General features: G+C 51.9%; 1 protein-coding gene across 1 annotated transcript; it reads left to right on the top strand.

The window, feature by feature from the left end:
• Positions 1–12,927: 12,927 nt before the first annotated feature.
• FAM163B (family with sequence similarity 163 member B) lies at positions 12,928–13,515 on the top strand (the record flags this gene model as incomplete). The annotated part of the gene is made up of 2 exons (XM_079544777.1): positions 12,928–13,020; positions 13,126–13,515. 2 exons carry the CDS (start codon positions 12,928–12,930, stop codon positions 13,513–13,515), a joined length of 483 nt encoding a protein of 160 aa, XP_079400903.1.
• Between the last annotated feature and the right edge of the window lie 696 nt (positions 13,516–14,211).

Here is a 14,211-nt window from a genome sequence, read left to right as displayed (position 1 = left end):
GAGACATCAAGCTCTGCAGGGGGGTTCCCGTCTCTATGCACCGAGGGCTTCCATCCCTCTGTATCCAACCCCCTTCCCCCCGCAGCGAGGTGAGGAGGAGAAGGTAGAGGAGGACCCGGCGGCGGCGGCGTGCGGTGGAAGAAGGGGGCACCGCGTTCACGCGCCTCTACCCGTGCAGCCCCGGTGCGGGGCTTTGGGAAAGAAGGGGGGGAAGCGGGGAAGGAGGAGGGGGGGGGCCGCGCTGCTCCGCACCGCCCTCATTGGCGGCCCCGTTGGCGCCGGGGCGCGGGGCGGGGAGGGAGCGGCTCCCCCGCACCGCCGCGGCTGCTGCCGGCACCGGCCATGTGCCGAGAGGATCCCCGCTGCCGGCTCTCCCGCTCGGTTCCCTGAGCTGGCATCGGCCTTCCGTCTTGTTTATCATTCACTTTATTTATACCCCCTCCTCCCCCCCCCCCCCCCCCCCCAGCAAATCACTGTTATTATTATTATTATTTTAATTTATTAATTTTATTTGTTTATTTATTTCTACTCTTCTCCTTTTTTTTTTTTTTTTTTTTTTTTTTTTTTTTTTTTTTTTCCTTCATTCCCGCATTGATGCGTTCCGAGCTGGAGACTTCAGGAGACGACGCGGTCCTCACCTGAGCGATCCGGCACCATTCCCCCGCTTGAAGGTAAGACGGGAGGAAAAGGGGAGAGCACCGGCGCTCCACTCCTTCTCCATGCCCTCATTCTTTGCTCCGGGGGGGCTCTCAGCAGTGATTTTCCCCTGCTTATTTCTCTTCTTCCCCCCCCCCCCCCCCCCCCCCTTCCTGATGCATCCTGGAGTGCTGGGGTAGTCCTGGCAGAATGCCTGCAAGGGGAGAGCAGAGGACGAGCTCCGGCTGCAGGCTGGGGCTGGCGGGGGTTTGGAGGGGGGAGATGGACATGGAGAATTGCACAGCATTCTGCTCCCCGATAGCCTGTCTTGGGGAGAGTGTTCCAGCCAATGCTTTAGCCCAGGATGATAAACACCGGGATGCTCCAAGCTTGGTGCTGCTGTTCCTACAGCATCTTTAGTTCTAAAGCTGTATCTACAAAGGAGGAAGTGACAGCATCTCTCGGGGCTGGGGTGGGATGCTTTCCTTCACCTGAGTGCTCAGGTCGTGTCCTTGGCCACTCTGGGGACAGCTTGCTCTCGTTGCATGTGTGGTTTGGGGACAAAGCTGGCCCCTCTCAGGGCATTCACCCGCAGCCATGTGGCCAACACCAGGGTCCTTCCTATCTGCTGTCCTGCCTCCAAAGGACATAGGAACCCCCTGCGTTGTCTGGGTCAAGCAGCAGAGCAGCCCCAAAGCAGTGGGAATGGAGAGAGATCCAGGGTTGAATGCAAGGAAGGTGACAGCAGGATGATCTGCTGCTTTGAGCGCTATCTGGTTAATACAGCAGCTGGCTGGGGCTGAGCTCGTGGAAGCACATGGACGGTGTTTGTTCTGCAGGATGGGGGGGCTGTGGGGGAGAGAAATCCCCCGAGGGAAGATGGCTTTTCATTTCCCCCTATCGAGCGGTTTCAGACAGGATTATTTATACTTGACATAACAGATCACCAAACTTGGAAGGTAGTGGGGGTGTGCTCATACTCATTAAGGTAGACAGTTTTCTGACAGAATAAATTAAAGGTAAGAGAAGACTGCACTCTGAGGTTCAACAGATTGTCTTCTAGCCTAAAAAAGAGCAGTGAAATCAGCATAAAACCTCGATGGTAAAATCGTGCTCTTCCATGATGGATGGCTGTCATTTTAGGAAAGCTGGCTGACATCCCGATGCTTAGAGTGCAGACTGTGCTCCTGGGTGACCTCACTGGAGCATCAGTACCGGTATGACTGGGGTTTCAGTCATTGCATCTGATGTCCTCACTGAGTAAGCAGCTAAATTATAATGCAGTTAAGGAAAGTGAGTTTATGTAAATTGTGCATAAACTCAGTGCACGGCTTGTCCTCACAGCTGCCTTTAGTTGCTGGCCCTGCTGTGGTGGTGTGTGAGTAACGGAATGCTGCTGGCAGCCTTTTGTGGCTGTTTCTCTTCTCATCTGGAGTCAGCAGCAAAATGCACTGTGGCTGTCAGTCCGTGAAAAGAGATTTCAAACACCTTAAAGACAGCGCAGCTGTAATTAAGGCTGTAACCTCCTTCCTCTGCATGTCAGTGTTCCTGTCAGTGCAGAGCAGTGACAAGGAGTCTTAGGAAACAGTGCTGGTGCTCCAAAGAGATAAAGAATTTCGGCAAAATCCCCCCAAAGTGACTGATGCTGATTTATCACTCCGTATCTAGGGGCATGGCCAGCCAAGAGGTATTTGTATCTGGCAGTGCTCCTGATGTGACAGTGCTGAAAAGGAGCAGGGGAGGGGTGGAGGAGAGGGGGCAGGTGTTGGGTTGAGCTTGCCGCTCATTCCCATTCTAATTTACACTGTTCCCCACGTCGTTGTCTATCTCCTTCTCTCCTCGTGATCTAATTTATTGCAGTTGGCAGGATTTGTTCACCTTTTGTTAAAAAAAAATAATCATGTTCCAACATTGCAGCTTGGCAGAGAGACTAAAAATATGTAGGGTGATGGACTGTGACCCTGCCCAGACTTTTCAGCCCCATTGGGATCACAGCTGAGGCCAATCCGAACAAGAGACATCAGCAACCTCCAAGCCCTGCGATCCCTGCAGGAGCAGCCCGGAGCACAGGTCAGCTGCAAAGGTTGGAGGAAGATGAAAAGTCGTGACAGCATTTTGAATCATCCTCAGACAGCTTAACGAGGTCCGTGACCCATTTAGGGCAGCTCAGAGCACCAGGGGAGGACCTGGCTGCCATGGATGGTGCGGGTCGCAATGCGCCCGTGTCAGACACGGCTTGGGGACGGGGAATGGGGCTGAATCAGGCCGAAGTCACAAGGGCTGGCTCTGCAGAGGACAGGCGATGTGTTTTCAGCTGATGATGCTTGTTGGAGAAGTCATCCATCCGTGGGAAGGCTGAGGCTGAGGAGCAGTGACAAAGCCACTGCTGGGGATGGGCTGCTCGGCATCCAAGTGCTCCTGGCTCCCAGCTCCTCTTCTGTTAGAGGAGAATTTTGGGGCTTGGCAGTGCCAGCACAGCTGATGTCACGCCATCCCTGGCTGTGTGCTGATGCTGCACAGTGCAGACCTGAGGTGAGTCAGGTGTGGAGTTTTGGTTTCCCTCTCCCTTCAGATAGGGATCGCATCCGCGATGAGGCAGAGCTGGTGCTCATCTTCATACAGGCTGAGCCAAGGCTTGCTCCCCAACCCCCCGCCGGCTGTCCCCAGTGCTTCTCTCCGCATTCCTTTTCCCCAGCACTGAAGCCATTCACAGTGACAAACACTAATCCAGGCAGTCTATGAGCTCACCAAGCTGTGCTGGGCAGGAACACACACACATTGTCCCCATCTGAGCATGAGCTGACAGCACCTGCCCAGCACTGCTCAGGAAAGGAGCAGGGCTGCGTCCCACCACCCTGGGGCACACCACTGTGCTTTTACCACAGAGATGGAGACTTGTCATATTCTCCCTGTGACATTATCCTTGCAATCTGCCCTTGGTGCGTTTCCAGAAATAGTCAGGTCCACAGTAGACACGGGTGACATCTGGATGCATTACTGTTGAGTTTGGAAACATTCAGTAAACAAGACAGGATCTATTGTTTAAAGGTTATTTCGAGAGACTCCGGGCGAGTTATCCGGCCATGCAACGAGGAAAGCCTTAATGGCACTGTGATAATTGCCTTTTTCTAAGAGACCTTTCAGAAGGAAGTTAGCAGAAACCCGAAAGAAAGTCTTATCCTGTCCTCGGGACGTGGTCCAAACAGAAAATATGTGGATTTGTGTCTGTTTGCTTCAGTGCTGCTGGATCAAGGCTCAGCAGTGTGCACCTGACTGTTGGCTCCTTACCTCACCCTGAGGGCACTCAGCAGGGGATGAAGGTGATGATATCCCCATCAGCAGGGATGCAGCCTCTGCACCACCAGCTTTAGGGATGGCTTTAGGTCACACCGTGGCTCTGCCTTGGGCACAAGCTCATCGCAGGCTTTGAGCTGCAGAAGCCCATAAACTCATTACTGTGTGAATTGCAAGCGGTGGGTGCTCTGCATGGCTGAGATTTCCTAACTCTGTGCTGGAAGGGAGCAAACTGGGAGGAGAAGTCTTTTGTCATTTTATATTTCCCTGGGCAGAGCAGTCCCTTGTTCTTCAGCAGCCTGAGAGTCTCAGCTGGACCGTAGTGGACCCAAGTGGCCCCTGGTAGCACTGCCCCTTCCTCCTGCACCTGCAGAGCTGGCATCAGCCAGCACCACGCTGCCCTTTTACCCACCAAGAGGTTCGGGCTGAGGTTAAAGCTTTAATGAAAGCAAACACTTGTGGTGAGACGAAATGCTGGAGGATGCACAGGGGACTCCTGCAGCCTGTGATGGGCTCAGCCATCCCTGTGCCCCACATCATGTCCCTACTCAGGTCGCTTTCCTGTAGGAAATAGTGCATGCAATGAGCTGATGTGCTGAGCTGCTCCGAGCTCCGAGCGAGCATCCCCCTTTGAGCCAAGCATGTTGCATTGGCTTTGCCCTGCACTTTACATCCGTATCCCTTTTGCTCTTGGAGTGGATTTGGATTCATTTCAAACTCTGTTGTGGGTTTTCCTGCCCGAACTCTGGCAAACCATTAACTCTCATTTTTCTGTTTCTGTTGTCTGCCTTTTCAGCCAGACTGCAAGCTGCTATGTGCAGGGAATCCCCCACGCCGGGCTGCCTGCAGTCCCACAGTGACCCTGCAGTGGTTATCCCTGCTTTTCCATCACCCCTGGCCCCCAGCAGATGCTGCCCAAGGTGCGAATGCTCGAGCTCTGCTCGCATCCCTCTAGCGGTAGCCACACTGCTCCTGCCAGCGGTGGGGATATTATGGGTTATATGGAGAAGGCTGGGTTGTCTTAGGGAAAACCTGGCCAGCTCTTCAGTGTTTAGGTTGATCAACAGTCAGTAGCAGCTCTGCTTTGATATAAACAGCTGCTGCAATTTGATTCTGCTGCATCTTCAGTTGTAGAAATCACTCACGGTACAATAGAGTGCATATTGCTGCCCTTTAGTTAACAAAATATACGTGTGTTACATAGCAAGATATGGTGCCTTTAGTGGAAATGCAAGGCATGCTCCCTCAGGGGAAAAAACTACAGTATTGATGCTGCTGGAGACTCAGCTTTGAGCAGGGATTTGAGATTTTGGTGCCCTGGGTGCTAGAGAGGCTCAGGAGATACGTGGCCTCGAGGGCTGTGCAATTGCAAGCAAGGATTGGCAGGAATGCCATTTGGAAGGCTCTCATGTGGAAGGAAAAGGATCTTTCTCCTTCTGATGGCATTGCCTGCCGGGTAGCTCAGCCCTGGGAAGATTAGCAGTGGAATCTGGGGGAAAATAGCTGTGCTGCCTGTGTGGGAGTGGAGGTGGGAGCAGGGGGATAATGAATGTTGATTGGGGCTTGCCATTAGGCAGACTTTGTGGTTGGGTTGTGATTTTGCTGTTATTCACTTCATAGTCCCTGTAGGACTGATTCGCAACAGTTTAGCATTGCTGACAGCCCAAGAGTTATTCCCGATTCTCACAGTGGCTGGTGGGATTCAGCCCATGGAAAGTGGGATTTTCTTGGTGGCGTTTATTTTCCCTTGAGTTTCTGGCATCAGCCTTTTGTTTTTCCTCTATGCTGAAACAAAACAAGACAGGTTAGTGGAGCAGAAATGCTAAGTCAGGGCTTGAAGCAGTGATTGAGCACCTGGTGGGAAGGCAGGGCTAACCCAGGGGTGCTCAGGTGCATTCAATGCACTGAATGACCAGAAGGGCTGCAGTCAGGATCCACCCCTGCCCAGACCTCATTTAAGCACTGGCATTGGAGGTGTGGGTATCTTGCTGGAGATCCCTGCGTGCTTGAGGCCTTCTGAAGGTAAGCAAATTTTCTTCTTTTGTTTTTGTGTCTGTATCTACTGTGTTTGGACTTGTCCTCATTTGTTGCAGCTGCAGACTTTGCTACCCTGATATTATTGCTGTGCTTTCCATCATGTTATAGCATTGAACTTATAGAAAATGCAAGGCTTTGATACCAGATTCTGAGAAACCAAGCACTGATTTTACTTGCTCTCTGGATACCTTTGTAAGTAGACAGAGGGCAGCTGGGCTATTGTCTGAGATCATAGAATCATTTGAGCTGGAAGGGACCTTTCAAGGCCAGCTGGTCCCACTCCCTGCCGTGATCGGGGCCACCCACAGCTCCACCAGGTGCTCAGATCCCCTGACCTTGAGTGTCTGCAAGGATGGGGCACTGTCAGCTCTCTGGGCAACCTGTGGTAGTGCCTTCACCACTTGACTGAAAGCAAATAAAACCCATAAATACTGCTGGGTTGTGGCAGCGCTGTTGGCTGCAGAGTGTTGGGTAAACCTTTAAATGCTGAAATACTGTACCCAGAGCTTCTGTTTTGCTGAAAAACAGAGATCTGCAGAGGTTTGGATGCTCAGGGGTCGCTGGTGGACACCCACCCCCTTCCTTGGGCCTGATAAAAGCCATCCCCAGCTCAGCCTGGTGGCAGCAGTGCTACTTCGGCTCTGGGGATGGGGGGAGGATGCACGGGGAGCATCGCTGCATTGCTCTCCAGGGCCTCTCTGGATCAAGGAGTCATTTCAAAGGCAGTGCTTGCATCGTCCCAGTGCTGATGCCAGGCAAAAAGATACATCGCATGTGTTTTGATTTCTGAAAGATGCCATCCCTGGGAACAGTCGATATTTCAAACATTTGATCTCAGCAGCTCTGCTAAGCCCACGTGCTTTTAAGTAGAGCACTTTATGTGAAGGTTTTCCCTGCTCCTTTCTTCGCCTAATGATGGTTTTCAGCTGAGCTCTATGAATTACTTTATCTCTTCTGCTTTTTTGATTAGGGTTGTCTCGTTGTGGTGGGTTTTCTCCCTCTGATCTCTCAGAAAAAGCTGTAGCAGAAGTAAGAAGAGGGAAATAAAGGGGAAATTTACTGAAAACGGTTCAGCAGAGTTGCCAACAGTCTGGAAATTGCCCTCTCAGACAACGGCCCATATTAATTCCCCTGATGTAGCAAAGATAAATCCCTATTAGAAATGAGAACATAAGGAGATTTTACTGCCCATAAGGAAACTCCTGATCGTGAGCCATGAGGAAGCACATTGCCTTCTTTTCTCTCTGTTGATTCATGCACCATGCTAACTTGCTGGGCTGGAGAGGAAAAAACACTCTGCTTGCTTTCCCTTGCATGGGTTCGGCCTGAGCCTTTGTGTGAGCAGTGTAAAGCTGTAGCTATGGAAACTCCCTACCTTTTTTGTGGAGTTTTGTTGTTGTTTTTAAGGCAAAAAAGGTGTGTTGTATCTCTGTGGAGATTCTGGATGCTGCTGCTCAAGCAGCCCTGGGGGTCCATCCATGGCTGCTGCTCATCTCCCTGGGGCAGCCAAGATCAGCTCCTCTGTCCATGACACCCAGCAGAGACCCTACATGGGGTAATTCACTAAATAGGGTGAAAAACCTTTCCTGCAGCTGGACAGAGGATTCTCCCCAGAGCTCCTAGCTTGCATCATTTAGTGACCCCAAGGAAACAGTGCTTCTGCTGTCCCCAGCCCTTGGGCCCATCGGTCCTGAGCAAACGAGGCTTAGCTGAGCTGTTCTTGGATCCTTTGCAGAAGACCTTTTTGAGCTGTGCTCTCACCTTGTGAAATTGCAAAGCTGAGTGAATTTACTGCTTTATGGGATTGTACCCTGTGTGCGTCCTTCCTTCCTTTCCCCATCCTGATGGAGCCTCAGCACCTGTAGGGTCCTGGATGAGGTGGGACTCTTTGTTCTCCCCCCCCCCAGCACCATGACATGAAAGAGCACAGATCTCACCACAGCTCAAGGAATCACTGTGACCTGGTGATGTGCTGCTGTGTGACAGCCTTCCCACTGCCTGGGCCATCCTGGCTGCAGTGTCACAATTCCTCAGAGCTTTGCCCTTGTCCTCTGCGTCAGCATCAGTCACTTGGTGAGAACTGCTGAAGACAGCTGCTCCCAGCCAGGTGCTGTCCTCTGCCAGCAGCATCACGCTCTCAGGGCAGCATTTGCAGAAGGACAAATCCCCCTTTTTCCAACTTCAGTGCTCAGTTTTCTGCTCGTTGGGTCTTTGTAACCTTTCAGCTGCTCTGTGCTGGGTGGTGATGGAGATGGAGGGTTGTGATGGAGATGGAGCAGTCCCCACTGGAACAGAAAGAAGTGGAAATCGAGGCAGAGATGGATGGCCAGGAGCAGCTCCTTGCTGGGGGGCTCTCCCCACCCTCTCTCTTATTTTCCCCCTTAGCACTGACTGCAGCTTATCTCAAGCTGCTAATACCAAAACCTGCTCTCTGATGCTAATATCTCAGGCGGACTAAGCCGCAGTTCAAGAGGAGATTAAATGATGCAGGGTGGAAAGACAGCCTGTCTTGCTTTTTGTTTTTTCCTTTCTGAAGGAGTTCAGACAGCTTAGGAGTCTTCTGGATGACAGCGGATGTATGGAAATGATTCCTGGTGCTTATGCAGAGCAGGGTTGTTTGGGCAGGGACAGATGGGATTGAGGAGGGCAAAGCTTTCCAGTGTAGCTTACCCTGCTTTATTCCAGGTGTGCTGGAGCAGCTGCCAACTCCTTCCCTGTCCTCTTTAATATGGAGTTAGCTACACCTTGAAAAGATCCCAGGGCACTGCAATGGCACCAGGTGGTGTTCCTTCTGTCCCTCCCCAGCAGCACCACTGCTCTCCTTTTAGCAGCTGCAGTTGCTGACATCCATGCCTGGAGTTGTGCTCACTAAGCCTCAGTGATGCTTTGATGAGCTGTGCAAATATTATTTTTACATTAGGTGTGATTTAGTTGTATTAAACAACATTATTGCTTCATTATTGCTGTGTGCATGTTTCCTCTTGCTCTGTGCTGGGGCTGGCATCCCCTGAATTGATTTGCTTTGTGGGCATTCAGAAGTGAGCATTCAGAAAGCTCTCTGAGCTGGTTTCTGTTTTAAATCCTAATAACACTAATTAGGGTGGGGGGATCCTGACCTGTCCCATGATTGCCTGATTGCTGCAAACTTTTCTGTGGTATCTGGTGTAGGAAAACCCGAAACTCGGAGTGGCTGTAATGTGTGTGATGTTTTGGGCATGCTGTGTTGGGTTCTGCTCTGATGTCACCTGTGAGGATGCAAACCCACAGCGTATGGAAAAGTCTTCCACTGCCCATCAGGAATATAGTGGCTTTTCTGTCAGTTTTGAGACTGCTGTGTAACGTTTAACAAAGTGCTTTGGGATATAAAATGGTGCAGGGTGATGATGAGAGCAGGCAGAAGGAGTGTGATGTTTGACTGTCTCCATTGCCCTGGTGTTGGCATTGCTCTGGGAGCATTAACACTAGGAAGGGGCAGAGCAGAGAGGAGCAATCCTGGGGCACGGAGGACCATACTGTGAGCTATGATAGAGGCAATCTTTATGCCTGCGTTATCCTGAGCATGCAGGAGTGGTGCAGCCCTGTGCTCTGGGGGCTTTGCAGCTGGGGAGCCTCGTTCTCTGCCCACATTGCTGGCAGCTGCCTGGCCCACTGGCTCCCTGTGTGCAAAGCCTTGCGCTGGCACACTGCCCTGCTGTTCTGAGCAGCCCAGCTCTCGTTCATTGACTGGGTAGGATTACAGGAACTGGGAGAAATGCAGGAATCAGGCTGCATTGGCTACCAAACGTATTTGAGCTGTTAGCAGCTGTTTGCTGCTTCCCCTTTTGGGTTCACCCTCAGACAAAACCTTGGTACCAGGCTCCAGGGCACAGTGGGACGTTCTGCATGTTCCCCCTTTTTTCCCTTGCTGATCAATTTCCCTTTCTTCCAAAGTGGGATGTAACTGGAAGGATTGGCATCAGGGTTGGATATGCGTGGAAGAGCTGGGAAATGGCTGCTCTGTGGTTTGGGTGTGCTGGAGAGGAGCAGGTCTCAAGCTGGCAGGGGATGCAGAAAGCTTGCTGCAGTAAAACAGGCCATGGGCTTACCTGTGTGGGTGAGATGCAGTGTCTTTATGAGGGTACAGCTTTAGTGGAACCAGTGCATCCATCTGAGGTTCGGTTTTGGAGGCTTACCATCACAGCGCTTCCAAGTAGTGCAAAAGGCTTTAGGGTGACTGTTGTGATGGAATGGGAAAGAATGGGATGGGGTGCAATGAGTGTAGACTCTGCTTGTGGAAAGTCCTGATCAGAAGGTTTTTCCTGCCACAAATCCCACAGTCTGGTTTAACCAGAACTTGAGGGTCTCTTAAAGAAATCTAAGTATGCTCACCCTAGCAGTCCCTAGCTGTCTTCCTGCAGGTAGCAGCAGAGTCCAGCATCCGACTGTGTCTGCAGCACTGCAACATCTGGAGCAAGGGAAGAAGCCATCAGTCAGGAGTTGGAGCCAATGAGAGCTCTACTTCTTCCTTCTCCAAGCTGCAAGGAACACAAAAGCCCATTTTCTCTTGCATCAAACTCCATCTGCTGCAGGCTGGAACAACTCAGCCTGAGATGTCCTGGCAGAACCAGGCAAGTGGCACAGGGTTGTGCCTGTGTCAAAACCCTCAGCCTGGAGCAGTTGTGCAGGAAGGTATCTTGAGGCTCGGTGGGGGGCTCAGGTATCCTCCATAGCTCGAGGGCTCCTCACCTTCCCCAGGGACATGGAAGGAGCCAAGTGGCTGTAGGCACGTCTGCTAGTGCCTGCGTTCCTCATAGCGAGGCTCCTGCATACCTTCCCCAAGACCACAGCGGAGCTGCAAAGCACTTCCTTTTACCAAGATATTTATTACTGAATATATGAACCTGGGAGCCTGCAGAGCGTGAAATTAGGAACAAATGTAAAAAGGAGGTCTAGACAGGAATTGTTCTGCTTATGGGCTTTTTTCCCCCCTCCCTCCTTTGCACGCTGGAGAGTTTAATGCTTCCAGGTACATGGTTTTAAGCAGACAAGTATGTTACGGGAGGAGAAATAGTGTGATACAAATGGCCTTGCTCTGAGCAGGGCAGTGGCTGTCATGCCATGCATGGCTGACCACAGGGCACTGGGAGTTGGGTGGGAGGAATGCAGGGAAAATTGCTGTGTGCCCCCCCTTGCTTGCCCCTGGGACGTGCAACCCTTTAATTCATGGTGAGCAAATGGGAGCAGCAAAGGTCCCAGGGCTGGAGCACTGATGCTTCCACATCACTGCTGCAATTTTGGAAGGCTTGTTGTCTTCCTGCTCTGAAGCCCCACAGGGTTTTTGTCCCAGGAGTAGGGCAGGATTTGGCAGGGCTCTTATCCTGTGGCTGTACGAGAAGCTCTCGGCCATTACACAGCAGCACAAATTCCCTGCTCCTACAGCTCTGCTCAGCAGCAGCATAAAATGTGATACTGCTTTATCCATTCAGTACTTACCCAACTTTAGCAGGACATTAAGCACCTGAAAATATGCCACAGATTTATTTTCTTTGGAAGCAAGTTAAATCCCTGACAGATACAGTTGCTTTTCCTCAGGTGCTGAAGTAATTTGGGTTTGGGGAAGCTGGTTTTTTGGTTTAACCTGATATCATGAGCTGGAGGCCAGCTTTGTTAAAGCACTTGTCGGGTAGGTGGTCACAGTTTGCTCTCTCTGTCAATTTATGTCATTTATCCCAATCCCAGACTGATGCCTGCAGCTCTTGGGCTGTGGAGTGATGCTGCTGTAAGGAGGGATGTGTTACAGCTGTGACTGTCCCCATTATCCCCCCTGGGTAAAGAGTTTGGCATTATTCTGCACAGGATGGTGGGAATTTCAAGTTTTTGGGATAGGGATGCTCAGAGCAAGCACTGCAGGGCTTGTGTTCATCTTGCACTGTGCATCTGCTCAGCTCAGGACGTGGGGGCTTCATACTTTTGCTGTGTCTGTGCTAAAACCCCTGTGGATGCTTTAGGGGGAGGGAGATGCTACTCTCAGACATAGGGACTGCAATGTCCCTGTGATGCTCTGGCCACAGCACTGGCTGCAGTGCAGGTTTCAGAAGCATCATCCCATGTACCATCATGCTCCCTTGATTTCATCTTGGCCCCAGCAAAGCAGGGAGCCCACTGCACTGTGCGGCTTCATCCCACGCTGCTGCTTTGTGGGGGAGAAGAGTGCCTGGCCCTGCACTCGTTAAAGGCTCACTTAGCAGCTCCAGTTATTCCAAATTAAAATACCACATTGTTTTCATGAGGAAAATGGATTATAAGCTCAGAGAAAAAATGTGCATGGCTCCAACCCCCCACTTGCTGTGAAGCTCCAAGCAGGAGCCAGGCACGTGCCATGAGCAAGTCCCCATCCCCAACACAAAGCATGGGGTGTGCCAAGGGGCTGTGAGGCTCATGGCCAAACTCCATGCTGGCATCATGCAGGTTTTACTTCCCTAGACCCCCCTTCTGCATCCAGAGTAGCTTGGTGATGCCCAGAGTGGTTGGCCAGGATGGATTTTTCATTGCAGGGCCATTTGTACAACTCCCATAGCGTCCCACTGCTGCTGCTCACTCCCTGCATCAACTTGCAGTTGCTGGAGCTCAATTACTCAGCCCACCTGCGGGCTGCAATAACACTTAGCAAAGTTCTTCTGGGCTTTTTCCATCCTCCTCCAGCTGTCAGGTGCCATTGGGAGGGGTTGGGAGCTCCCTTGATGGCTTTCACAGTACTGGCATCCAGCCGGATCCCCTGCAGGAGAGGGGACAAACCCCTCTGCTTGCAGCATCCAGGCAGACCCAGCGGGAGCTCTCTGCAAACGGGGGTGAAGTATCCCATCCCTTCCCAACTCATCCGATCCCGTTCCAACCCTTCCCATCCAGTCCAATCCTATCTTCTCTTATCCTCCATCACCCCATGTGCTCTCTGTTGCAGGCTGTTAATGGAGAAGAGGGCGAATGACAGCCGGGACCGTGGTCATCACAGGTGGAATATTAGCAACTGTCATTTTACTTTGTATCATCGCTGTCCTCTGCTACTGTAGGCTCCAGGTAAGGCAGGGCGATGTGATGGAGGTGGGATAGGGTAAACCAATCCCATCTCCCACGCGTGGTGCGAGAGTGTTGGGATCCCAGCTGAGCCCCATCCCGTTCCAGTACTACTGCTGCAAGAAGGATGAATCCGAGGAGGATGAGGAGGAGCCCGACTTCGCCGTGCACTCCCACATCCCTCCGCTCCACTGCAACCGCAACGTAGTGCTGACCAACGGGCCGTCCCTCTACAGCTCCTCACCCTTCAGCAAGAAGGCGACGCCGAGTCGCAGCGGCTGCCCGGGCTGTGGGCAGTATGAGCCTCCAACCTTCTTCCTGCAGGAGCCACCTGAGGAGCTGCACAACGGGGGGGACCGGGTCAGCTTCCAGACGGTCAGCCAGGAGGAGCTCGACCTGCCGGTGAGCGTGGGTAACCTGCAGGCTCTCAACCCCAACCGGCTCTCAGCCATGCGTGAAGCCTTCTCCCGCAGTCGCAGCATCAGCACCGACGTGTGAGCAGGGCACTGCATGGAGGACTTCTTATAATCCACCACAGTGTTTTAAAATAAAATTTAAAGAAGAAAAAAAAAAAGTGGAGTTGGGGTGGGGGGAAGGGGGAAAGAAAGTTGAATGTATTGCTGCAGTGGCAGGGATGAGTTAAACTTCCGTATAATGGAGGGGGAAGTGAGGGGGGCTTGATGGCAGCTGGGACGTGAGGTTTTCTAGTGCTGCGTTGCGTTTCTTTTTTTTCTTTTATAAAGAGGATTTTGATATTGTGCATCCTTTTATACAGAGAAAATGCCCATCAGCCACCAGTGGGTGGTGGGCCGAGATGGGAGGCTGCAAAGCATCTCAAGCTGCAAGGCTGTTGTGCTGTAGGGATATGCGGCACCTGGGGGCTGCTGGCCCTGGTGTGCAAACACACACAGCCACCACCATCCCCTGGCAAAGCTGGGCTGCTGCTGCCCATCCTTCTGCCACTGCTTTGTGCTGCAGCCGTGCACATCCCATCCCTGTCCTGCACCCTCTTGCTCCTCCTAATGGGGCAGGAGCAGTGGGTGCAGATAGAGATGGCTTATCAATCAAGTTACTTAGGGCGAGGAGGGAGGAATGATTCCAGATGGAGGAACGCACCCGCAGCTGCCCTCTCTAAATAATGAGCCTCCCCTCTCCAAATGATGCCATATGCTACTTCTAATCTAAGGAGCTGAG

The sequence above is a fragment of the Tetrao urogallus genome (assembly GCF_951394365.1).
Source record: "Tetrao urogallus genome assembly, chromosome: 19".
Lineage (NCBI taxonomy): Eukaryota > Metazoa > Chordata > Aves > Galliformes > Phasianidae > Tetrao > Tetrao urogallus.
This window is presented reverse-complemented; position numbering and strand designations above follow the sequence as displayed.